Consider the following 26,932-nt stretch of genomic DNA (forward strand, 5'->3'; position numbering starts at 1 on the left):
CCTTGTTGCCTCATTTTAATAAACCAGTACAGGTTGAAAATTATTTCTTAGTCCAGTCAGAATATCCTGACTTTCATTTTATGCCTTGTCCCTCGATTACTAAATCTGGACCAAAGTGGGAGGGTGCGTTTGTGACATACATTTTTTACTTCAGATTTTTCACATGTATTTTTTTTCAAAAGAGAATAACGATAGCTCATGTTTGTGTTTACTATGTGCCAGGCACAGTCATATAAGTACTTCACATGTATTTTTATTTAATTTGAGCCACCCTTTTAGATAAGCATTTTATGAATACTGTTATCCTCATGCTCACTTTATAATGTGAAAACAGAGGCCAGGAAACTTGCTCAAGGGGATACACAAAGTGTGAGCAGTAGAGTCATGGGTGTGAGCCCAGCCAGTCTGGCCTCAATGCCAATACTTTTAATCTTTGTACAAGACTCTGCCTTTGCTTTCAGTGGAAACTGTTTACTGTGTTTCATTACAAATGAAATTAAAATCATTGTCTTTACCTAGAAAGGTATGATTTTATGATTTAATCAGAATTTTATGATTCTGACAACTTGGCAATTCCTACTTTTTAAATATCTTGCAACGAACGGCTCTGAGCCAACTTTTCAGGCTGTCAAGAATTCTCCAACTCTCTTCTCAGCCTCAGTATAATTTCAAATCTTGAACCTCATACATTTTTCAGAAAATTCTTTATCAATTCACCCCTCTCCATACTTAATACACTCTGGATACCAGCTGGACTCACCCTACCCACATACACACACATACCACCACTACCACCACCACCACCACCACCACTATCCATTCCACAAATATTTATTGAGCAATTTCAGTGCACTAGAAGATACCCTAGCTGTTAGGAACACAGCAGTGAACAAAACAGGCTAAACCCTTGCACTAATAGAGCTTACATTCTAGAGGGGAGAGAGACAATTCTGGGGCAGGAATATGGTTGGCATATTTAAGAAAACAGGAAGGTCATGATGGCTGGAGTAGAGGGAATAGGGAAGGTTAGATGAAATTGGCCAGAGAGGTGCTTAGGGTCTATATTAGCTCTGCTGGGGTAGTAAATGCCCTCCAAATCTCAGTAATATACATCGACAAATGCCTATTTCTTCTTATGTTCTTGTTTTGTGACTGTGAGTGAGCCTGCTGCTTTCAAGTCTTATTCTGGGACTCAGGCTGAAAGAGCAGCCCCTATTTGGCAGCCCCTACTTTTGTGGCAGAATAAAAAGTGAGAGAGCTACCAGAACTGTGTAATGCCTCTTCCATCTTCTCAGTGGCACTGGCGTACTGCCCTTTCTGCTTACATTCCATTGGCTCAAGCAAGTCACACGGCCAATCCTGATAATGGAGGAAGAATGTATGCTTCCTCAACAATGGGTAGGAATCTACGATCCTTGCACAGGGAAGGGAGGTTAAGAGTTCTGGATAAAATAGTTTCAAACAAAGATATAATATACCACAAGGGGTCTAGGTCATGTGTAAGGACTTGGGCTTTTATTCTGAAGGAGGGGAGAGCTGTTGGATAGTTTCCAGATGAGTTACTTTATTTGATCTGACTCACATTTTAAGGTCTCTATGGCTGCTGTGCAGTGAAGATTGCAGCAAGGAAAGAGCTGAAGCAAGGAATCCAACTGAGAAACATTCAGTAATCTGAGGAGGAGGTGAGTGTGGAATAGAAAAAGTGGTTGATTTCTGCGTATATTGTAAGCCACGAGCCAATAGGATTTGCTGATGACTTGGATGTAGGGTCTGAGAGAGAAAAAGGACCAAGGGTGACTTCAATAAGTTTCACCTAAAGAATTGAAGGCATGAGGCTGCTATTTATTGAGATGGGGATCTGAGGGGAAGAGCTGATTTGAAAGGGAAACTCAAAAATTCAGTTGAAGGCATGCAAAGTTAGACTGTAAAGTGAACTGTATGTAAACTCTGTAACTGGCACAGTGCCCATGCTAAAGCGATGTTGAATTAATCACTCCTGGGTATCCCCTTTCCTTCTGCCATTCTTAGCTTATGCATTTCCAGTCTGAACAAAAGGCATTTTGCTTAAAGTCTGTGGAATCACCTGTATACATGCTGTTTTCGTTTTCTATTGCTGCCCTACCAAATTACCAGAAATACAGTGTCTTCACACAAATTCATTACCTAACAATTCTGTAGTTCAGAAGTCTGATGTGCCTCTCACTGGGCCAAAATCAAGGTGTCAGCAAGATGTTAAAAAAGGCTGTGTTCTATTCTTTCTAGAGTTCTAAGGGAGAACCTGTTTCCTTGTCTTTTCATACTTAAGAGGCCACCAGTATTTCTTAGCTTGTGGGCCCTCTTCCTCCATCTTCAAACAACCCAGCAACAGTGGGAAAGATCTTTCTCACAGAGCATATTCTGACCTTCTCTTCTTATTTCCACTTCTACTTTTTAAGGATCCTTGTGATGCTGGGCCCACCAAGATTTTATGGTCAGTGGATTAACAATTTTAATTTCATCTGCAACATTTAATTTCTTGTTTGCTTTGTATGTTAACATATTCAGTTTCCAGGGATTAGGAGGTGCTGCGTTGGTATTCAGTTTGAATATATAGGTATCAATCTAATGCAATCACCCCAAGAAATAGTCAAAATAATCACATGTGCCCAGTTCTTTTCAAAGGCTGCTATTAAATGATCTGTGGATAATCTGGTTCAATTTCCATATTCAGGGGGAAAACATGTGCTTCCTTACCAGAATAGCTCATTTATTATTTTCATAATATTAACTCCTGTGTCTAAAATATTGTCTAGTGACCAAGGAAAAACGAAGACCGGATTGTTCTATAGGCTTTTAGAGGTCCTAATTATTCTTAATTAAAAGCACAGTATCTAAGCTGCTAGGCATCACAGATGGAAAAACTCATTTGCTGAGGTCAGCCTTGGTGAATATAGTCTAAGCTAAAAAGAAAATTATTGGGCAGCCTAGGTGGGTTCAGTGGTTTAGCGCCACCTTCAGCCCAGGGTGTGATCCTGGAGACCTAGGATCCAGTCCCACGTCGGGCTCCCTGCATGGTGCCTGTTTCTCCCTCTGCCTGTGTCTCTGCCTGTCTCTGTGTCTCTCATGAATAAATAAATAAAAATATTTTAAAAAATAAAAAAAATTATTACTTTGGGAGTAGCTACTTTACATTGTATTGATGTTCCAGGTGAAATTTCATAGTTTATTTTAGTAACTTCAAATAATAGATACCCTACCAATCTTGTGTCTATAAAATAAACTACTTTTAATTGAAGATATCTAGATCAAATGAATGGTGTACTCTATGGAATTTCAATAGACACATATATGCAATGTTTATTTTTTATGCATCTTTTCTTTAAAAAAGCAAATCCCAAATAAAAGATGTTGCTTTAAAAATACAGCACATGGTCTTATTAAGATTTTTTCCCATAAAATCAATTGCATTTTTCATGCAGTGAATATGCTATATTTTCCAAATCTTTTTCCTAGAAAAAAGTCATAAGAATTTTTCAATACAGACATCATTTTCTTTATTTTTAAAGATTTATTTATTTGAGAGAGAGAGAGAAACCAGGGGATGGGGGGGGGGGGGTAGGAGCAGAGGGAGAGAGAGAATCCCAAGCAGGCTCCATGATTTCCCTGAGATCATGACCTGAGCCAAAATCAAGAGTCAGATTGGGCCATCCAGGCACCCCCAGGCATCACTTCATTAAGATGTCTCTGAAATGCTCACCACATTTTGCCTGTTCTCAACTCTTTTTATTAAGAACAGAAGAGATGCTTCATCTACCCCTAACATGAAGGGTTAGCCTACTCCAGTAGCTTGTATTACATTTGGTTTTCAAAGTTCCTATAGCTGATTGAATTTCAAAACAGAATTTGTGAATTATAATACTGATAAATATGTAAGTATTCTATCTAAACATCTTTGATATTAAAATCACTTATATTCTTTGTAAATGAATCCACCCATTCCAGAATATCTTTTTGCCACCAGTGTACCAAAGTACACATACTCTACCTCCCATGTTAAAAGCAAAGGCATTAGAGTGATAAGAGGAGCAATCAGTGGGTAAGTTCTCCGTGTGACAGTTCAAAACCTGTGATGGCACGCTACTGATTCTGAGGAGCACTGCATTCAGAGCTGCTTATGACCTGCTTCTAAACTAACTTTTAAGGCTTGTTCATGACTGTATCTTTTTTTTTTAATATTTTATTTATTTATTCATGAGAGAGAGGGGCAGAGACATAGGCAAAGGGAGAACCGGGCTCCATACAGGGAGCCTGATGTGGGACTCGATCCTGGGACCCGGGATCATGCCCCAAGCCAAAGGCAGATGCTCAACCATTGAGCCACCCAGGTGCTGCAATGACTGTATCTTTTCATGATGCTTCTATTATTCAGGAAGGTACCTATTATTCAGGTGAAGGAATAAATGACAAATGATAATTGATATAATGCAGTGATTTAAAGTTATTAAGCTTCCTCTCTTCACTCTATTCTGCTGTAACAAACACACACATGTTTACACATTCTCGTTTCTTACCTGTATGTATGTATGTGTGACTTACTCCCAGCCATGAGATTTTTAATTCTGAGAAGACCCATGGCACTGGCACCTTCTCTTCACCTAGGGTCTTCCTTAGAAATTATTCTCCTGAGTACTTCAATTAGCCGACCTTATCTGGGTGGTCAGCATCCACTTTTCTTAAAGTATTTATAAGCTCATCATGCTTGTGTCCTCCCCCCCCCCCTTTTTTTTTTAAAGAGATTCAGAATAAGATCCAGGACTAATGTCTTGAGAGTCTGGCATATGTGTCTCCAAGAACTGCTACTTCTTGGTCAACCTCCACAAAGACCCTAAGCTTCAAGATTCTCCAAGCCCTTCAGCCATCTTCTGACAAGGTCATAATATGCACCCTCCAGAGAGTAACTATTCCTACCATGTTTCTGACTAGTTGGCCACTCTTGTTTCTCCCCTTCCAAACTACTTCCACCTCTTCCCAAGATTGGATATTTACTTATTTAAGTCAATGCTCTCCCATCACTTCTGCCTTTGAAATTTCTTCTGAATTCCATGCCCTCCTCTCCACAGCCTCCTCTGGTCCAGGCCTTCAAAATATCTTCCCATTTCAGTAGCTCCTGACTATTTTGTGCCATGACCCCTTTTGGCAGCTTGGTGAGGACCACACATCAAGTAAAAATATGAACTTACAAGGGGGACAGTTATCAAGCTATTTTTAAAAAATCATGATAAGATAATTCATGTGCTTATTTATTAATACATTAAATAACAAGACTTAGCAGTGGTTCTAATTACTACCTTGATTTTGAAGAAGTGATGAGCATAAATAATACATCTGTAATATCCATAATGTATATGAAAAGAGCCATAATTTCTTTTGATAAAGTCCCATGCTCTGCTACTACTGCTGTGGTTTGTCACCAAATGCACACATTTCAATTAGTGGTTAGTAAAAAATGAACAGGTAATTTTGTTTTTCTATCCAGTTTCCCCTCTGCCCATCTTCTGAATGGGTTATGAACATTCATTTAACTTGCCTCCCTGGCTCTGTTCCAACCAGAATGGTTGCCCACAGGGCAAAAGCAGATCTGAACAGGTCACCTCCCCATACACTGCAAAATATAATGCGGGTCCCAATTGTCCACAGTGGCCTTCTCCTCCAGTGGTGTAGAAATGGAGTTCATTTGAAAAGCAAATTTTGTGGGCCTACTGTGATTCTGCAGGGCTGGGGTGAGCCTGGGACGCTGCATTTAAAAAGTCACTATGAGGTTGTACTAGTGGTTGGCAGATGAAACTTTGCCAAACAGGGTAGAGCCCAAATGTGTCAGCAGCGCCTTGAACATCCTTCAGTCAGCCTCACCCCATCCTCCCTTCCAGCTCTAGTCCAGCCTCGCGGGATTACTGTTATTCTCCAAACAGTCTCCTACTTCCCCATGTCCCTCTCTGGGGAGCCCTGTTCTTCCCCACCTGCCCTGCTCCCCACCATGCACACATTTCTTTTTTTTTTTTAAGATTTTATTTATTTATTCATGAGACACACACACACACACAGAGACAGAGAGAGAGACACACACACAGAGACACAGGCAGAGAGAGAAGCAGGCTCCATGCAGGAAGCCTGATGCGGGACTGGATCCCAGGACTCCACGGTCATGCCCCTGACCGAAGGCAGGTGCCAAACCGCTGAGCCACCCAGGGATCCCTCATGCACACATTTCTCTGCTTACCTAAATCCTACTCCCTCCTCAAGGCTCAACTCCAATGTGACCTTCTCTCCGAAGCCTCCCCAACTGTCTCACTCAGGCTGAAGCCCTCTTGTTCTCCCTGACACTTTCTAATCATGTTCTAAGTCATGATGCCAGGCTTCTGCAAAGGCAGAAGGCTTCAAATTCCAGAGCTGCCTGGAGGATTGCGGTGGATTCATTCAGCACGCAGCACACGCCCCAGGTGGGCACTGGTGGTCCCCAGGAATCAGACAAGGCCCTTACCTTCGGAGAGTTAACGTTCTCCCACTCATCTCCTTTCTTCATCTGCGCCAGCCCTTCTGTAAGGGTCCTGAAGTCACCTCTCACGTCGTCGGCCCACGCTAATCTTTCTTCTTTGATCCTCTGTGCCTAGATCGTGCTGTTTTCCTTTTCATCCCTCCCTCCTCCCCCCTTTGTGAGCTCCCACCGTTGCACAGCAGTGGGCTAGACGATGAGCCATACTGCTCGACAGGGTGAGCGAGTCCTCAGACTGTCCTTACGTGCTGTCTCCTGGCTAGGCTGGGCGTTCTTTAAAATCAGGGAAAGCTTGGTAGTTTTTGTGTTCTTTTGTTTGTTTGTTTGTTTGTTTGTTTTTTGGTTTTTGTTTGTTTGTTTGTTTTGTTTTTGTTTTTGTTTTTGAGTTTTCACTGCATCAAGTACCTCGCGGGCCCAGCGAATGTTCCAAACTCCCTTGAAAGAGGGAGTAAGATATTGGTTTCCCAAGCCTCCTTTCCCATTCGGACCTCCCCTTACCTGACACTGCTAAGCCGAGGGGAAAAGAAGCCTCTTTGCAGTTCCGTGGAGAAAAGGCCTTTGGGGGTTTTGGAGATGGGAAGTCTGACTCTCCTCTCCGAAGAGCTCAAACGGCAGCTCCCAGCACGCTGTTGCTAGGACAACCTCCGTTGCTAAGGGGAAAGAGGCGGCCCCTCTGCTGAGATTGACAAGACGCCGCTACCAATAGGGCGTCTACTCTCCGGCCGCCTCTTCGAGTCCGCACTTGTGATTGGCTGCTGTCGTGCTGACGTCACGCAACTCGAACCGCCGTGAGATCCTGGTTTCTCGCCCGCTCGGCAGGAGGTGTGCGGTTTGGGTTCCCGCGTGGAGGTGCTGCTGGCTCGGTGGCCCCCGGGCCCCACGGCCGCGCCTCAACCCCTTCGGGCAGCTCCGCTCCCCCCACCCCCGCGGCGACCTGGGGGCGGTCCCGGCGGCCGGCGGGACGGAGAGACAATCAGACCCGACCGGAGGTCGTGGGTCTTCCCCGAATTCCGATGTGTTACATTTTCCTCTTGCCCACATGCTTTTTTTTTTTTTTTTTTTTTTTTTAATACCTTGACTCATACTGGAGGTCTCCGGGGAGGAGGACTAAATCCCTTAGTAACTCCATGGTTTGCTTTATCTGTGGTTACGAGCCCAATGGGGATCCCTGAAGGTGATGCTCATCCCCCTCGCCTGTAAAAAAAAAAAATAATAATAATTAAAACTACTTAATTTGTAAGCTGGCAGAACTTGATAAAGTACGGAACTGACTGCTGTCATTGGTCCAAATTAATTTTTTTACACCCGATTTAAATGAAAATGTCCAGTTGAGAAGAGGCTTACAGATTGATGACGTATTTAAGATGTGGTCCTCAATAGGATGACTTTACGCGGCCTGTAGAAAGATCGCGGTGTTTATTCTTTCAAATATCTGAGGAATTTGTGCTTGTAAAATGCAAATAAATTTTACTGAAGAAATCGTTAAAAAAACAAAACTTACCATTCTGGCATGGCGACAACTTTTCCCAGCCTCTTCTACTCCCTGACACTAAAAGGTTAGTTTTCCCTGGGCTCAGTGCTGAGTCTTTTTTTTTTTTTTTTTTTTGCTCTGCAGCCTGCTGGTGGCACATTCAGTTCTCTTGTCTTTAGCCATCTTGCAAAGCACATCAGTGACTTCCATTTCTATATTTTCAGCCTCATACATCTCATAAATGACATTCAACACCTGAACTTCCACTACCTACTGGACATTTCCAAATACATGTCTTACTAGCTCATGGTGTTTGATAGTTGCCAGATGAAGATATTGAATGAATAATTACCATCCCTGACTCCTACTGCTCACAGTAAACAGGTCACTAAGTCCTGTCATTTCCCTTTCCTAAATTATCTCTCAAATACTTAATCTCTTCTTAGCCATTCTCCCTCCCTCTCCCTTATCTCAGGAAGGCCTCATTTCTCACCTAGATAGTGGTAATAGTCTCTATTTTTTAAAAAGATTTTCTTTATTTATTCATGAGAGACAGAGAGGCAGAGACATAGGCAGAGGGAGAAACAGGCTCCCTGCCGGGAGCCCGATGTGAGACTCAGTGTGAGACTCAGTGTGAGACTCGATCCCACGATTCCAGGATAACACCCTGGGTTGAAGGCGGTGCTAAATCGCTGAGCCACCAGGGCTGCTCTATTCTCCTTTAAAATGTCTAAAATAGAGATGCCTGAGTGGCTGGGTGGTTGAGCCTCTGCCTTCGGCTCAGGGTGTGATGCCAGAGGAGTTCCAGGATCGAGTCCTGCATCTGGCTGATAAATAAAATCTTAAAAATAATAAATAAATAAATAAATAAATAAATAAATAAATAAATAAATAAATAAAATCCCTATTCAATGTTGTATGTCAATCATATTTCAATAAACCTGGAAGATGTATCTAAAATCATTATTAACTAAAATTGACATGAAGTTGAATAAAAGAAGCCTCAGGCAGCTTGGACATGCTTGTTCCGTGGTTCTCCACAGCCCCTGGCATACTGCTACATAGGCCCAGGGACTTGTCCCAGGATGAAAGCTGAGCTCTGGTTGTGCAGAGCTCTCTACTCCTCTCCCAATCTGCCATGCCCTTTAATAAGTGTGCATCTGTTCATCCCACAGCTCTACGTCTATCTCTACCTCAATCTGTAGTGCCTTTCTTCATCTTTGTTACCTGGTAAACTCTCATTTATTTTTCAATGCCAACTCAAATATCACTTTCCCTGCAAAGCCATCCAGGCCCTCAATAGAATTAATCACTCTTTTCTGTTTTTCCATTATAGCAAGTATTACACTGTGTTGTAATGACTTGTTTATATGGATGTCTCCCCTGCTGGACTTCAGTGTGGGGTTGGTGTCTCTTCCTTTCATATCTCTATTGTTTAGCACAGTATCTGACATGGGTATTTAATATAATATATGTTGAATTCTTTAATTGATTGACTATTATTTAGAGCATATCTATAAAAAGCTACCTAACAAAAGTGTCTTTGCATTCTTCCAAAGAATTTCCTTTTCTTAAAAAAAAAGTCATAATCAGTCAGATTTAAGGAAGTAAAGATTATAACCTTGTGACTTGGATGAGACATCAAGGCTTTTTGTCATCTTTTCTTTAGAGACATCCTAAGGAGATGATCATTGGAGTAATGAGTCATAAGTCATGATACTGAGAAAATTAGAAATTAAATGGAAAATGTTTAGTAATGTCTTCATGTTACAAACTTAAATTACAAATGATTTGCTGAACATCTGTTCTTTCATGGGAGTGGTCAGAAATGAAACATCTCCTTGGTGGCTAGTGAACACTTATGCTATTCCAGGGGATGCTGAATTAAACCTGCTTAAAATTTGAAGGTATTTAAAAATGAGTTTCAGTTTTACTAATTGAGTGAAAATATAATGAGTCAAGAATTTGTAGTATACTTCTCTGATTATTTAAGGACATCTTGATAAGTTTAAGATTGGAATTATAGAAGGGTAATCTGACAAATTAGATATGAGGTAGCTCTTTACTAATTATTATTTTAGTGAATGGCTTTCCCACCCCTTTTAAGATTTTTTTTTAAAAAAAGAGCTCAGAAACTAGGAGTTGAGGACCATGAATAAGAGTCATTATGCATCTTCATTTATGCCTTTGTCTGTATGCCTGGGAGGGAGAGAGGGCGGCAGGGAAGAAGAGTCCTTGTTTGAACTCTAAACCGCTGGGATACAGCATGTTCAAAAAGTGCTGGAGAAGACTATCACAACCTATTGCATGAGGAACTGAGGAGCATCCTAGAAGGATACTCAGCTTCAGAAATGAGAAAACAGAACAAACTGACCTGGGGACAAAGCTTTAGTTTTTAGAGGAGAGGACCAATTGTGGCAATTTTAGGGGGGAAAAAAAGAACTGAAACTTCAATAAGAAATTGGAATCTGTACAACACTTAAGTGAGGAGATGGTTAAGTTATCAGATGTATTTCTGATAACATCTACACAGACTAGCTTGAGTCTAACTGGAACTAAAGAGGATTACTACTCCCACTCCTGCCCCCATCAGAGTTGCCTGTGGGCAGCTGATGTCCCTAGAGGGACAAATGCAGGAGCTGAGGAGAAAAATATGGGGCCATGTGGTAGCAGAGTGGTCTTATCTGTAAGCAAAGAGGAGACTCCATTCTTTATACCCAGAAAAACTCCATTCTCTACATCCAGAAAGAGATGGTGGTGGGAGAGTCTTTGGTGGTGAAAGTCCTACAATATTAATGGGCATCAAGAGTCAGTGAAATAACAGTTCTAGGTGTGTAATGATTATTACTATTAGGGCACTTAAATATTTTTAAAAGTGGAATCATTCAAATAATACTGTCTCTAAAGTTAGAAAATTGTATTGGGAGCCTAAATTTGGTACTTTCTGGATAAGAGACATCAGGCAAGCTATTAAACACTCTATATCTCAGTTGTACATCTGCAAAATCTGGGATGACAATGCTTTCCTCAGAGCCAAGCCAGATAAATGTTGAGAGCAACCACATTGCTACCATAAGGGCCATTTCTGCAAAGACATGAAACTTCACACCAGTGAATTATAAATAGGTTTTCAGTTAGTCCAGCTTTCCGTACCAAGAGAGGAAGAAAATTGATTCCTCTTCACCAAGTAGACAGCTTCTGATCTAAAACTCTAGGTTGAATATTTTTGTCACTTGGTATGAGTCACAAGGTTTAACCAAAAGGCAGTGCTCCCAGCTCTGAGTTCAGCCAGTTTGAATGTTTACATTTTGAACAATTTAATATGTTCTCCATAAGCTGTTTAGTTTGGAAAATCGTGTTAATAAATTATTTCAAATGTAAAGAAAAAGTATGCATGTTTGTTAACAGAAATCAGTTTTGTCATATTTCCATTAGATATATGATGAATAAATTTTTAACAAATATTATTAGTATGAAGGGACACCAAATTATTAGCCCATCCAGGTTGCCCACAGATCTAAATCTGTCCCCCTTAGCACTGCCATAAAAAGGCCAGCATAGTGAGAATGTGGTACATTCTCAATGAATAGTTGTTGCATCAGAATTGATCTTAAATTCCATTCAATTTACAGACATTGACTCTGCCCTTTGGTGGTGATTAAAGGGAGATCTGAATATTCAACATTCTACTAGACATTTCTACTTGAATGTCTAATATACGTTATCTAAAGTGTGGCCCCTGAGATCACAGCCAGCCAGGAAATATTTGTTACTAATCCACCAAAAGTTTTTACCCATCTGCAACAAAAGTACAGAAATTAAAAGTTCTTAAAAACTTCAGAGCAATTTGATGGAGTAACTACTTTATGTTACATATGAACAAAATTGAAGTTTATATTTTAAATGTCTTGATTTCATTTTCTAGTAATTTATTTGTGTTGTGTATTATGAAAGTATCAGCCTGTGAGAGAAATGGAAACAAAACCAAATTCCGTAGCCTCTGACAATTTGAGAAGTACTTAGTAGACGTCTGAAGCACACGTTCACAAAGAACTACTGATGCTCCCCGCCAGCCTGCTCATCCTATAGTGGGCTTCACCTCAGCTGATGGCAATGCCATCTTTACGGTCACTCAGACAGAAATCTAGGAGTCGTCCTTGACTCTTTTGCTTTTATTTTTTACCCTTTGGGATATATTTAACATTGCAGCCAGAGGGATACACTTTTATTTTTTTTCTAAAACCTAATTTTTAATAGCTGCATAATATTTCATCTGGTAAATCTACCTTAATGTATTTAAGAATTAAAAAAAATGTATTTAAGAATTCACAATTGTACATTAAGGTTGTGTTTTATATTTTATATATGATTCAATGAATATTCCTTGTTTTTGTTTTCTTTTTTTTAGGGATACACTTTCAAAAGAGAAGACAAATCATGCCAGTCCTCTGTTTAAAACCCTCAGTGGCTCCCATTTCACTCTACATGAAAGCCAAAGTCCTTACAATGGCCTATGGTTGTGGTCCAGCATAACCCAGCCCGTTCCTGGCCTCATTTCCTACCATTCCTTCCTGGGGCTCACGCTGCTGCAGACACACTGGCCTCCTTGGGGTTACCTAAACGTACCAGGTACTGGGCTGCTTTACATTGGCTGTTCCCTCTGCTGGAATACTTAACGCAGATAACTTTTCAGTCTTTGCTAAAATGTTAACTTCTCAGTGAGGTCTATCTCCACACTATTTAAAATGGCATCTTCTCAACATTCCTCATTCTCTGCTCTCTGATTCTTTTTTTATTTTTTTTTTAAGATTTTATTTAATTGTGGTGGGGGAGGGTCAGAGGGCAAGGGAGAGAATCTCAAGCAGACTCTGCACTGAGCACAGAGCCCATAGTGTTTGTGTGTCGGTGAGAGGGGGTGGGGGTGCTGAGGGGGTAGTTGTGATATCCCAGGACCTGAGCTAAAACTAAAAGTCTAGCACTTAGCTGACTGAGCCAACCAGGTGCCTCCTCTGACTTATTTCCCCCCCCCCCCCAGCACTGATTATCTTCTAACATACTCTATAATTTACTTATTATGGTCATTGACTGGCTTTGTCCACTAAAATATAAACTCTGCAAGGGCAGAAATTTTTGTCTTTTTTACAGCTGTGTCTCCAATGCCTGAATCTCTGCCTGGGAAATAGAAGATACACTATATATATTCAATAAATGATTTGGAACAACCGCTTTGGAGAGTAATTTGGAAGCACCTATGGAAAGTAAAAATGTAAATAGCCTATAATCTAGCAATTCTACTCTTGGATGTTTACCCTAGAGCAACTCCTACATATGTGTATGAGGGAATGCTTCATGGATGTTTACTGCAGAATTTCTTTGTAAAGGCAAAGGATAGAAATTACTTAAATGTCCCTCGGTAGGAAAATGCATAGTGTCTTGCTTTAGTCAATAAATTATCATAAAGCTGCCAAAGTAAACAAACTTGCTTGGGTATAACTCAGAATCAAAATGGTGAGTTAAACATTGAAGACTACAAAATAATGCCATCTTTGTGAATAAAAATATGCACAAATTATTTCTACTCATTATGGATACACATATATGAGAAAATATCACAAATGAACAACTTGTGATGATTTATACCAATTCATGACAGAAGGTTACTTTTGGGAAGGGATGGTTAACTTTATAATGTTTTATTTCTTGTGATAAAAAGACTGGAAATAAATCAAATGACGTAAAATTTGTTGTATTTGGGAGCTATATTTTGGTTATTTTTTGTGCTTTTTAAAAAATTTTCTTAAAATTAAAAAATTGTCTTCTAGACCATACGATCTTTAAGAGCATTCAATGTTATTACAATATTATCGACTTTTCCCAATGCTGTACTTTTTATCTCTATGTACCATCTATTGATTTTTGACAAAGATGACAAAATAACGTAGAGAGGAGAATTAAACCTTAATAGTCAACATAATAATATTATTGGCTCAAAGGAATATACTGATGTCAAGTCAAAAGGAAGACAGGAAATGCTGGCATGCTGAGTCAAAGATTAAGGTCGACATTTCTGGAGAGCATGACAGGAGCACATTAGAAAGCACCAGTTAAGATCTAGTCAATCTTGCGTGTTATTGTTGCCATGTTATAAGTGTGTGTTCCTGGTCTTGCTAGTGAGTACTTCTTGCAAATAAAATAAACATTAATATGTTTATATACATAGAATACATTGTGCTAATCCTCTGGATAGTATGGTATTTTAAGAAATAATAAGTTTTACAAGAAATACAATCATTATGTTATACACCAGAAACTATTATAACATTGTGTGTCAACAGTACCTCAATACCGAAAAAAGAAACACATAACCAATTACCAAATAAGTGAAATATTAATTTCATATTTAAAAAAAGCAAAAGAGAAAAAGGGGAAAACATAAATTGACCATATATATGTATATCTGGATTCTTTAGTCTGTTCCATTGTCTATATATATTTTATAAGTCTCTTTTCATGAATACCAAACTGTCTTCCTTATATAGCTTTATAATAAGTCCTGAAATCAGGTAAGGTAAATTCTCCAAATTTGTCCTTATTTTTAAAAAATGCTTTGGTTATTCTTGGCTTTTTGCATTTACATATTCATTTTAGAATCGGCTTGTCAATTTCTACAAAAGAGCTTTCTGGACTTTTAACTGAAATTGGGTTGAAAGTATAAATGAATTTGGTGAGAACTGATATATTAACAATATTGACTCTTAGGATCTATGAACATGGTTGATCTTTTCATTAATTTAGATCTTCCAAAAATTAAAAAAAAATCAATATTTACAAGCACATGAAATATGCCAGGCACAGTATTGGGTGCTTTACATGTATACTATTAATTAAAATTCTATCATTCCTTTCATGGGACAGAATAAACACAGAAGGAAATAGGGAGGGGGAGAGGCTCAGTAATTCCCCACAGTCAGTAAATGGAATGAAAGGGTTGGGCCCCCATTCATTAGACTCCATTTTCTATTCTTCAGTTTACTTACCTCAGCTCCAACTATGGTTAAGTGAGGGCCACCATTTATGCCTGTGAACCTCTCTAAAGTTCAGATTGTTCCTGAACAATCAAGCATTTCAAACTCCCACTGTCGTAAGGACTTTACTGTTATGATAAGGAAGTAGTGTTAAATCATGTGGAAGCATGTGGGCATTAGAGATTAAATTATACTTTCCAAATTACACTTGAGAACCAAGTGTGCCAATTGCCCACTTTTTAATATCTACTATGTTCACAGCACCTGGGATCCGGGTTTATTAACAGCATAAAATTCTTGTGCCCCATTGCAAGAAAAGATATTTCTATTTATTAATTATCCATGCAAACTGGTTTAGGATTTTTAAAAGGTTTTATAAAAGATCTGATAGCTCTTGATATCGTTTTGAGGCATTGCCTGTTATGGGTATTCAGTGACCTTTACAAACTTAACCGTGCCCCCCACTCCTACCCCCAGTAACTTAAAAAGCAATTACAACAAGCCGGAAGTGGTTGTAATTAAAATTAATCAAAGTTCTGATCTATTTCTGACAAGCAGTAAGCTCAGGTTTAATTTTTAAAAAGAATTCATGAAGAAAAAGGTCATAGTGGGAGATGTACTCTTAAGGAAATAAAGAATGGATGACACTTGGTAAGGATGGTAAGGCGGGCTTTATTTAGGGCCGTCCAGAGTCTAGGGACCACTGCAATAGGACTTTACGATGGGGTGGGGGGGAGACGAGGCGCAACTCCTACTACCACGTGGGCAAGTGGAAACTGATGGGAGGAGGGGAGAGGCCAGTGAATGGGAAATCACTACCAGGAGAAAGCAACAAGGTCGTTTTGGCTAAACCCACCTAGCAGGATTCTGGCTGAAAACACCCCAGGAGGATCAGACTTCACCTGGGGGCAGGGGAACGACCTAGTCACTCGTTGAGGGCCATCGGATATTGAGGATGTGTGTGTGGGTGTTTTGGTTAAGCTGACTTAGCAGGGCTCTTGCTACAACTGGATTTTAGAAGCAAATGCAGAGATAAGCCAGGAGGGTTGTTAGCAGCCTGGCTAATGTTTGGCCACGCAGACAATCCTTGTCACGACCTCAAGTCTGTCCGGCCACATTCCTTCTGAGAGCTTCCCAGGGCTTCCCGTCCCAGCGCGGCCGAGAGGCTTCCAGAGAACAGTCTGCACGCAGTCCTGCAAAGCCCAAGGCCTAGAGCACGTATGAGGCTCCGGTTTGAAGAGTCTTGCACTGGGTGATTCCCCGACGCGGGCCACGGAATGGACTGCGCGCAGGCCCCCGCGGCCCGGCCGCCCGCACCCCCGCACCTGCACCCCCGCGGCCGGGCCGCCTGCAGCCCTGCACCTGCACCCCCGTACCTGCACCCCCCGTACCTGCACCCCCCGCACCTGCACCCCCGCGGCCGGGCCGCCCGCACCCCCGCACCTGCACCCCCCGCACCATCACCCCCGCACCAGCACCCCCGCACCTGCATCCCCGCGGCCGGGCCGCCTGCACCCCCGCACCTGCACCCCCCGCACCTGCACCCCCGCACCTGCACCCCCGCGGCCGGGCCGCCTGCACCCCGGCACCTGCACCCCCGCACCTGCACCCCGAGCGCCGCGAAACCCGAGCCGGGCTGTGCGGCCTGTTTGTGGGAGCAGGGAGGGGCGTGACGGGGCTCAGGGACGCGCGCGGCGCCGGGGGCCCACCCAGGAAGGGCGGGGAAAGGAGTGGGCGCGAAGCGGAGCGGCTCACGAGCCGCGGGGCCGAGCGGGGAGGATGTCCCCGGCGGCGGCTGGCGGCCCGGGACCCGCGCGGGGCGGGGCTGAGCCGGTCCCGGGGCTTCGGGAGCGACCCGGCTGCCGCGCCCCCTGCGGCCGAGAGGACCCGCGCTCGCCGCCGCCCCGCGCCCGCCGCAGGGAGTCGAGCCCGGCGCCGCCCGCGGCATCAGGTGTCGTGGGAACGGCGCCCGCGGCGCGCGGGGGGACCGCGATGAGCCGAGCCGTCGGCCACGCGCAGCGGGAGGGTCGGGGCCCCGGGCGTGGGCGCCATGGAGGGGCCCCGGGGGCCGGCGGGGTGCGAGCTGCAGCGCGTGGGCTCCGCGCCCGCCCCGCCGTCGGCGCAAGGTCAGGGGCCCTCGGGCGGCGGGGGCCGGGCTGGGCCCCGGGGAAGGGGTCCGGGCGGGGCGGAGGGACGCTCGGGCGGCGGGGGCGCGGCGGGGGGTCCGGGCGGGTGTGCGCTGGGGCGGCGGGGGGCGGGAGAGGGTCCGGGGGTCCGGGCGGGGGGCGCCCCGGCGGCGCGGCCCGGAGGCTCAGCGGCCCCCCCGCCCGGCGCGAGGCCCCCGGGAAGCCTGAGTCCTGGGGGGCAGCGCATGAAGCCGCCCGCGGCCCCCTGGCGCCGGGGAAGACCCGGGCGGGGGCCGAGCGCGTCCCTGCGCACCCAGCTCTAGGCGCCAGGGGCCCGGGGGGGGGGGGGGGGAACGGGGCCGCAGCCGGGGCCTGGGCGGGCAGACCCGCGCCTCGGGGACTCGGGGGTCGGTGTGGGAGCTGGTGAAGGGCAGCGGGGAGGGGCCTCCCCGGCACGGGATCGAGTCCCCGGGGCTCCCCGCCCAGCGGGACGGTCCGCGCCCCCCCTGCATCTGCGGGCTCCGTCTCTCAAACTAACAAATCTTAAAAAGAAGAGGAAGAAAGGCGGGAGGGAAGGAAAGAAAAGACTTGGGTGTCTGGTGAAGTGAGGAAGCGCTTCTGGAGAAAGTCGCACGCGTGGTCAACTCCGAGGTCTTTCTACTCACGCGCATCCCCCGGCTTCCTGCCCCCGCGGGGCCCCTTGCGGGCGGGGAGGGGGGTCGGCGCTCCTTCAGGCTCGCGGCCTGACACTTTGCAGGGTTTTTAAAAAGGATTTTATTTATTCACGAGAGACACAGAGAGCGGCGGAGCCACAGGCGGAGGGAGAAGCAGGCTCCGTGCGGGGAGCCCGACGCGGGACCCGATCCCGGGACCCGGGGTCACGCCCTGGGCCGAAGGCAGGTGCTCACCGCTGAGCCCCCCGGCGCCCCCACTTTGCGGTTTTGTGCGGTGCCCGCCCCGAGGCGTCTCCTCTGCGCCTGGGCAAAGCTAACGTTTGCAGCTGGTGTAGTGGCGTTTTTTTTTTTTTTTTTTAAATTTTTATTTATTTATGATAGAGAGAGAGAGAGAGAGGCAGAGACACAAGCAGGCTCCATGCACCGGGAGCCTGATGTGGGATTCGATCCCGGGTCTCCAGGATCGCGCCCTGGGCCAAAGGCAAGCGCCAAACCACTGCGCCACCCAGGGATCCCTGTAGTGGCGTTTAAAAAGCAAGTTTTGTGAACGAAACGACGTGCCTCTGGGACAGCCTGACGCCCGGTGCTGGCTCGGTGCTCCCCGCTCCTGTGGGTTATGTTACACGCGGGCCTTGTTTGTTTCCACTTTACTTTTTCCTTGTATCAAAAGAGAAAGGGCGTCTGGGTCCTCCAAAACGTAACTTCCCAGCAGGCTTTATTATTAGCAGCCTCACTACTGCTGATGGTGTTCATGTGCAAGTTTTGATTTACGGTTTTAAAATCCCATTTAAATCTTTAAATGCTGCCTTTTGAAGAAGGAAATAAAATGTTCTTGAATGGAAAGCCTAAGGAATTGATAGCTTTTTTTTCTCTCCCTTACGTCTTTGCCTCATACTTTGCACTTTAAGACGTAAGAACCGTACTTGAAGGAGTTCTATCATAATTATTTCATTTTGAAGATACGGCATATGCTATTTTTTATGCCAGTGTAAACTGTTCTATGCTTGGCTGACTCAGCACTGCCCTTGTTAATCTTTTCATTAATGAAGATTGTACAAACTTGCCCCATAGCTAGTTTTGATGGCTAATAATTTTATCTATTATTTGGAGATGTCGGGTTTGCTAAGAATGGTTGAATCAGAACCAAAAGTGGGATTCTGTATTTGGAAAGCAGTGTGATACCTAAACAGAGACTTGTTAGATGCTCTATTACTATAGTTTGACTCCCTCCAACCCCCACCTTGATTTCTGAGTAGAAGTCACTGTAAAAATCTCTCATGGAGCCGGCCTTTCTGTTCTGTGTGGAAGATCTCAACTCTCCCAGGTGGTTTGGGGTATTCTATTTTGAACAGGTTTCCATAATATTAAGTAATCTGAGTGAAAATCCAAGGTAAGTCCCCACTTCTGGAGTGACATCTTTGTCATTTTGGACTACAAAGGCAATAAAAATAGCCCCATCCTTTTCAAAGAGACAAGAGAAGTAGTGGATAGGAGGTACTTTGAAAAGCAAAATGTACTACATAATATTAGACCTTCAGTAAAAATCAAATACGAGTGGGATTTGGACTTAAGTTGAGCTTCTGCATTCCCCTTTGGGGAGTAGTTAAGTTTCCTGAGCCTCCACTGCCCCTTAAGAATCTTGTTTCCTGTTTAGGACGCTGACTTGGCTGTTAAGGCTCTAGGGGGAGTGAGGCTGCGTGCTCAGTGTTGGACTCTGTGCAAGGGCTTTATTTGCATTTTTACTTAATAAGAATCATATGAGGATAGGTATTGTTATCACCCTTTTGCAGAAGAAAAAGCTGAGGCTCAGAGAGGCCGAGTGACTTGCCTGGGTCACAGAAGTGTCAAGCCCTAGAACCAGGATTACATACTAAACATGGCCTTAGTTCCTTACACCACACCTTGCTACCTTTAACTCAGTGTTTTGTTTTGTTTTTTAAAGACTTTATTAGAGAGCATAAGCAGGGGGAGGGGCAGAGGGAATGCAGACTCCTCACTGATCAGGGAGCCCAAGGGGGGGCGGGCACTGGATCCTAGGACCCTGGGATAATGCCCTGAGCTGAAGGCAGGTGCTTAACTGACCGAACCACCCAGGCGCCCCTAACTCAGCAGGCGGTTTAAATAATTAAACTTATTTTGATAATCTGATGAAGCTTTAAGTATCGCTGCAGGAAAAATGGCCATATCTTCATATATACAAAATTTTGCATATAATTTCTGAGGCTACCTACCTTCTAAAACTCTTCCATAGGCTTTCAGGTCACCCTGCTCTAACTGTATCTGTTACTGAAGGAGGCACAGAGTGTATACCTGCTATATAAATGTCCATATATTCCTCTACCAGTAGAAGCAGCCCATGAATTCAATAACTCAACTGAGCGAAAATTTACTTAGTAACTGAAACAAAAAGAAACAGGGCGTGTTACATTCTAGTCGATTCTATAAACATCTAAAGTGCAATTTAGAACAATGGTGTATTTGAAACCAGATCTTTTGTTTGGGCTTCTTCAACTATCCTACTATAGCAAAGAATAAAGATTAGTGCCTTTAGTTACAGAATGTAAACGATCTTTTTTTTCTCCCCCTAGAGATGGCAGATCCTACAGTTGTTATAAGTAGCTGCAGCTCTCATGAAGAGGAAAATCGTTGCACTTTTAGCCAGCACACATCGCCCTCTGAGGAGCTTCTGTTAGAAGACCAGATGAGGCGAAAACTCAAATTTTTTTTCATGAATCCTTGTGAAAAGTTCTGGGCTCGAGGTAGAAAACCATGGAAGCTTGCCATACAAATTCTAAAAATTGCAATGGTGACTATCCAGGTAAGCATCTCAAATCGCAAGTTTAGCGACGACCTCTTTTAGTAACAGGAGTAAGGACAGTTGTTTTTTCTAACTCTGAACTGTATGTATAATGGAGATCAATAAATAAGGAAACACACAATCTTAAACCCCTCTGCAGTGTTTGTGAAAGAAGACTGGGGTTTTCCCCTTTTTTCCCTTCTTATCTTTCCTTAACTATTTTAGTTGCGTAATAGAATCAGTTTTTAGGAAAAGAAAACTTTAATATTTGCTTTTTAATAAAGAAGCTGAAGGTTTCTAAATCAGCCATGAAAACTAGTGGTTGCCCAACCAGAGGATTCTTTTCCTTCCTAGTTTCCCGGGAATTTCTCTCTTCAGAAACTTTAAAGGTTTCTGTTGAGGCGAGTGCTTGGATTCTCATAGCCCTGTAGTGGGAAAATGTGGAGTTAACTATAAAGGAGTGACATAGGTAGTGAAATATGAGACTTCATTTTAGGAGAGTTTGAATCTCATTTCCTTGACATTTTTTCTTCATCAATACTGATTGTGATTTACTCTTGTGAAGATATATTTTCCTACTGGTGAGAGTAATTATCCCATTTCACAGATGAGAATACTGAGGCTTAATGAGGTAAAATAAAGAGTGGAGCTGGGATTCAATTCAGATTTTATTCTAAGACCTGTGTTCTTAATTACTCCTAAATTTTTTAGAGAGCTCATCTAACCATCTTGTTTCCTGGAGTGGTCAGGAGGAAAAGTGACCAATGGTTTAAGATATTAAGGCTGTTAGTAATAAGCATATAAAAGGCATTTAGGTACATTCTTAAAAGGAACTGAGGGTTTTTCTTTTTTTAAAGATATTATTTTTAAGTGATCTCTACACCCAACATGGGACTTGAATTCACAACCCCGAGATCAAGAGTCATATGCTCTCTGAGGGTTTTTCTTTTCTTTCTTTAAAAAGATTTATTGGGGGGGGGGGGACAGAGAGAGAGAGAGAGAGAATCTCAAGCAGACTCACTACCAAGCATGGAGCCCAACAGAGGGCTTGATCCCACAACCCTGAGATCATGACTTGAGCTGAAACCAAGAGTCTGTCTCTCACCCAAGTGAGCCACCCAGGTGCCCTGGGTGATGTTTCTTAATTGTGGTGTTTCTTTAATCTGTATTAGAACAGCCAAACAAATACTACATAAAGACTTTGTAACTGAGCAAAGAAGTGTCACTTGGTGACAGGTACCCTCTTCTCAGAGGGAAGAAGGTAGACTTCCTGTTCATTTGGAGATTTTGTGTCTGCAGGAGCAAAAAGAAAGATATCTGCAATGATGGGCACCCTCCTAAATGTTCCCTTTCCCCACAACCTGGCACAGCCTCTGAGTTACAGGGGTTTTCTCTCTGTCATGGGTATCCCTTGAGGTCAGGGACCATTGCTTCTGCACTGCATCCTTGGGACCCAGCTCAGTGCCGGCATGTGGGGGGAACTCACTGATAATTGGTCTTTGGGAATTTTCTGGAGGCTTTTTGTCATCAGCTTCATTAGATGTAAAATCCTTGGCTGTCATCTTATTGGGATTTATATAGGACATTTGGCTTAAAGAGGCTCTTCAGAGATAGAAGTCCAGTTAGATGGGGAGCACTGACATGTGTAGGGTGCAGGGCATACATCACAAGGAGAGGTGAAAAGAGAAGAGATTTTTGTGCTCTATTTTGCTCCAGTCAGACTCTAGATAACTTTGTGTAGCATGATAGTGTGGCTAGAATTTGGATTCAGTCTGTTAGACTTGGGTTCAGATTTTGACTATACACTTGGTAGTGATGTGACTTGAAAAAATTATTTAATTTCTCTGGGCGTTTATGTGCCTATCTATAAAATGGGATTAGTATGAAGGAAGTTCCTGGTATGGCACATAGGTGCTCAGTGTTGTTTCCCTTTTCCATATAAAATACACCCTGCCTCACTCTGGGATCCAAGTCAGAGTGTATGTTCTAAACTTACAGTGTGTGTGTGTGTGTGTGTGTGTGTGTGTGTGTGTCAAAAAGAACAAGAGAGTGTGTGGGAGAGAGAAGGAGGGAGGGAGCAAGAGATTGAGATGATTTCGATGGAAAGAGAAGGTGAAAGAGAAACTTGGAGTAAAGTTTCAGGTGTGATGGAAAGCGCTGATGTTAATATGACAGTGTAGCAGTTAAACACCTTTTTTGTACATGAATAACCGAGTTTCATGTAAAACTCTGGGGTCAATCCCAGAGAGTAAGGATACATTATGTTAATATCCTTTAATTTAGAGATCAGTTGAAAGAATGTTTTTATTTTTGGTCTTATTGTCACAGTTTTGGTAACTGACAACTATAGTGATTTGATAAGAGGACTTAGATTTATTTAAGACATTTCTTTTTTTTTTTTTTTTAAAGATTTTATTTATTTATTCTTGAGAGATAGAAGGAGAGACAGAGCCAAAGACACAGGCAGAGACAGAGCCAGAGACACAGGCAGAGGGAGAAGCAGGCTCCATGCACCGGGAGCCCGACGTGGGATTCGATCCCGGGTCTCCAGGATCGCGCCCTGGGCCAAAGGCAGGCGCCAAACCGCTGCGCCACCCAGGGATCCCAAGACATTTCTTATATTGCTTGTACACCTGCTTCAAAACCTTCTTGGTGTCCTGTACAATTCATTTAAAAAAATCTTCTACTTGGGGCACCTGGGTGGCTCAGTGGTTGAGCATCTGCCTTTCGTTATCCCAGTGTCCTGGGATCAAGTCCTGCTTCAGGCTCCTTGCAAAGTGCTTGCTTCTCCCTCTGCCTATGTCTCTGCCTTTCTCTAAGTGTCTCTCATGAATAAATAAATAAAATCTTTTTAAAAAATCCTCTACTTGCTGTAGAAGAACCCTGCACCATCTGCCTCCAGCTTTTCTGCTGACTTTTTTTTCTTGCTGTTCCTTTAGTTGGATTGTCCTGGGATCCTCAGTACCCACCCCCCTTAAGTGCGAAGTTCCACTCTACCTTTTTAGCCTCTTTCCTGTGCTCCTGAAATGTCCCCACCTGAGTTATGCACGTACTTCAGGGGTTTTCTTTCTTTCTTTTGTTGATCTCATACCTGTGATCTCCCAATATGGTTTTTTAAAAACATATTTTATTTAAATTTAATTTGCCAACATATAACACCCAGTGCTCATACCATCATCCCAGTGCCCTCTCATTGTTTCTTTCTTAAGGAAACCTTTCCATTTCTTTAGGTACAGTGACTTTGCTTCTCTAAATTCCTAAAGAAGGGGATCCCTGGGTGATTCAGTGGTTTGGCGCCTGCCTTCGGCCCAGGGTGTGATCCTGGAGTCTCGGGATCAAGTCCCACATCAGGCTCCCTGCATGAAGCCTGCTTCTCCCTCTGCCTGTGTCTCTCCCTCTCTCTCTGTGTGTCTCTCATGAATAAATAAATATAATCGTTAAAAAAAATTAAACTTCTAAAGGAGGACTTCTCTGAGCTAAAGCTTTTGATTAGGACAGCAGCATTAAGTAAGATCGTACGTGAAAATGTGCAAAACCACTTTCTTTCATTTGAAAACTAGAAGCCTACCTTATCCTCAAGGCCAAATTAATTTACAGCTACCAAAAGTTTCATTTCTGTTGAATATTCAGGATTAATTTGACTCTTGAATAAATAAATTGACCTTTTATTTTCTTGTTTTTGTCACTCCCTTTTCCTTTTTTCTTTTAAGCTGGTCTTTTTTGGGCTAAGTAACCAGATGGTTGTAGCTTTCAAGGAAGAAAACACTATAGCATTCAAACACCTCTTCTTAAAAGGATATATGGACCAAATGGATGACACATATGCAGTGTACACACAACGTGATGTATATGATCAGATCATCTTTGCAGTGAACCAGGTAAATCAAGTATGTGCGTTCTTACTTGGAAGAAAGAACAGACAAGGAAATTGTTAGCCAGGTACACAATAAAAACTAACATTCTATCGTAGAAGGGTGAACGTTTCTGTGGTGATATGTATAAATGATATGCATAAACCATTGTAAAATAATTTTTTAAAAATATCACCATCAAACTGTGAACCTAGAAATTGAGAAAAGCTTTTGTTTAGTAACAAAGAGACAGAAACTTTAAAGAGTTAATTAAAAAAATCAGAGCTAGGGGTTGGCATGAATGCCTCAAAGATTTAAAATTATTAACCATGGCCCTGGTTGTTAGTAGCCATTAAGTCTTGGGAGTTTATACTTTCAGGGGCCCTTAACAAATAATGAGAATATTAACTTTGCAGAGCACATATAGCAACTAAGACCTGAAAATTCATTTAAAAAATAAGGGCTTTGTGTCAGACATGACAATGATTTTATTGTAATATTGATTCACTGCCCCCCCCCAAATAAAAATTATTATAGTGTAATTATAGTTCTTCATTATCTAGAGATAATCTGCACTGTGAGATAGTAAATTGCTAGAATGACATATCTGTTTATGGCACTAAGGCTTTCTGTTAACACTTGGATTGTGTAAACTGGCCAGAAATCTACAGTAATAGAAGTAAACTGTGTAAGTTACTAAACAGAACAATGGATCTGTGTGAAAAATTTCTCTGTCAAGGCAGAGCTGCAGAGGCAAGTGAGGACAGACACACAGCCTGATTAAAGCCCCTAGAGGCCACAGCCACTTGGAGGCCCCACTGATCAGTCCCACAGGTCACCTACCTTCCAGCCATAGTTCCACATTCCTGTCCCAGAGTCCTGTGACTCAAGCTCCAAGGCTGCCCTGTAGTTGGACACAGTCCTGCACTTGCCCCTGACCATCTAGCTCTTACACAGACCTCCACAAAGAGTCTTATTAGGTCAGCAAGGAAGTTTGGCCATAGCCAAAAAATGTTAGCAAGTTACCTGCAGTGCCCTTGCACCTTAGATCTTTTATGTTTCAAGATCTTAGAAAGTTTAAGACCTACAGTCTCTGTGGTCAGGAAGTTTGTATCTTTAGGTAATTCCTGTGAGGATTGCTTCAAAAATAGTGGGCACTCAGAAGGGCTAGGAACCTCATACTCGTATGACTCTACTTCATGACCCCTGCCTGTCTTTCCAGCTTTACTTCTCATCACGCACCATTGCAGGCACACTGTTCTACTTGGGACCTTACCACATTCAAGTTTCTTTTACCTTCTTTTTCATTTAATGGACTGTTTACCTCTAACACCTTCCCACCCCCAATATAAAACTACCAATTTGGCTCTGAGTAGCTTTAGCAAGGCTTAATACACTTATTTCCTTGAATAGAGAATAAAACCCTCAAAACCGAGTATCTCCACTGTTATACTACTTGCCCCCTACATGTAGGACATAATGCTGCTTAACAACTTATGCAGCTTCCTTTTATTACCATAGATTTCTGGCCCCTTCCCCCAGTCCCAGTGCTAACAGAGAGCTTAGTGCTGTAATTATATATCCTGTCCTAGGAGTTTACCATCTCACTGTGAATTGGTCATTTCTAATAATGAGGAGCAACAATTGCATTATAATAATTTTTACCTTATCATAAATTTGACAAACATTTGAATACCTATTCTATGCCTACTACTGTTTTAACTGCTGGGGTTGGAACAGTGGCCTTGATAAGTTCCTTGTCCTGTGGAATTTACATTCTAATGCAGGAAATGGATTTTAACAAGTTCAATCAAAATCATTTGGTTTCAGATACTGATGAGTGCTATGAAGTAAAATTAAGTAGCATAGTAGCATAAGGGCATTAACAATTGCCTTCAGGTGGTCAGAAAAGGCCTCTCTGAGGCCTGGAAGTCTAGGGAAGAATATACCAGGCTGAAGGAGTAGCAACAGCAAAGGTTCTCGAAGCCAGAAAATGATAGGTATGCTTGAGGAAGAACAAAGGAGATGAGTATGGCTGGGCTAGGTCTGGTCTCTCAGGGCTTTTTAGGCCCTGGAAAGAAGCTTTGAAATTTATTCTGAGAGAGACTGGAAGCCATGGGAGGGCTTTCAGTAGGGGAGAGACTTCAATATACATTAGCAAAGGCTAGTATTTATTCTCCAAATGTTTAGTATCTGTTGTGTATCAGATATTGGGTTTTGTTTTTTAAATATTTATTTGAGAGAGTGTGTGTGTGTTTGTGTGAGCGGAGGGAGGGCAGAGGGAGGAGACAAGGAGACTCTGGTGAGCCCAACATGGGGTTCAATCCCCATATCCAGAGATTATGACCTGAGCTGAAATCAAGAGTCAGATGCTCAACCACCTGAGCCACCCAGAGACCCCTCAGATACTGTTTTTGCTGCATGGGTACTAGTGACCAAATAGGTCGAGGAAATCATAT

The 26,932-nt window shown here is 43.0% G+C and overlaps 2 protein-coding genes and 1 long non-coding RNA gene across 6 annotated transcripts in view; 2 read left to right on the forward strand and 1 right to left on the reverse strand.

Moving 5' to 3' along the window:
• Positions 1–7,185, reverse strand: part of DNAI3 (dynein axonemal intermediate chain 3) — a 69,633-nt gene extending 62,448 nt beyond the window's left edge. The window contains exon 1 of the mRNA XM_026004806.2: positions 7,028–7,185. The gene's annotated coding sequence lies outside the window, so the exon portion shown is untranslated. The remainder of the gene's footprint in view (positions 1–7,027) is intronic.
• On the forward strand, positions 1,590–13,281 carry LOC140598387 (uncharacterized). The gene is made up of 3 exons (XR_012000790.1): positions 1,590–1,682; positions 12,409–12,629; positions 13,146–13,281. It is a non-coding gene; the product is annotated as an uncharacterized lncRNA (long non-coding RNA).
• Positions 13,282–16,805: 3,524 nt separating this feature from the next.
• The window catches only part of MCOLN3 (mucolipin TRP cation channel 3), a 29,002-nt gene continuing 18,875 nt past the window's right edge, over positions 16,806–26,932 (forward strand). For 2 of the 4 annotated variants that reach the window (XM_072754714.1, XM_072754716.1), the window contains exons 1-3: positions 16,806–16,976; positions 20,414–20,643; positions 24,333–24,500. In XM_072754714.1, the coding sequence (XP_072610815.1) occupies positions 20,416–20,643; positions 24,333–24,500 (396 nt within the window). In that variant the 5' untranslated portion in view covers positions 16,806–16,976; positions 20,414–20,415. Of the gene's footprint in view, positions 16,977–17,940; positions 18,052–20,413; positions 20,644–24,332; positions 24,501–26,932 lie in introns of those variants that run through there. The other 2 variants (XM_072754713.1, XM_072754715.1) reach the window with 2 other exon arrangements.

Source organism: Vulpes vulpes, chromosome 3 (genome assembly GCF_048418805.1).
Source record: "Vulpes vulpes isolate BD-2025 chromosome 3, VulVul3, whole genome shotgun sequence".
NCBI lineage: Eukaryota > Metazoa > Chordata > Mammalia > Carnivora > Canidae > Vulpes > Vulpes vulpes.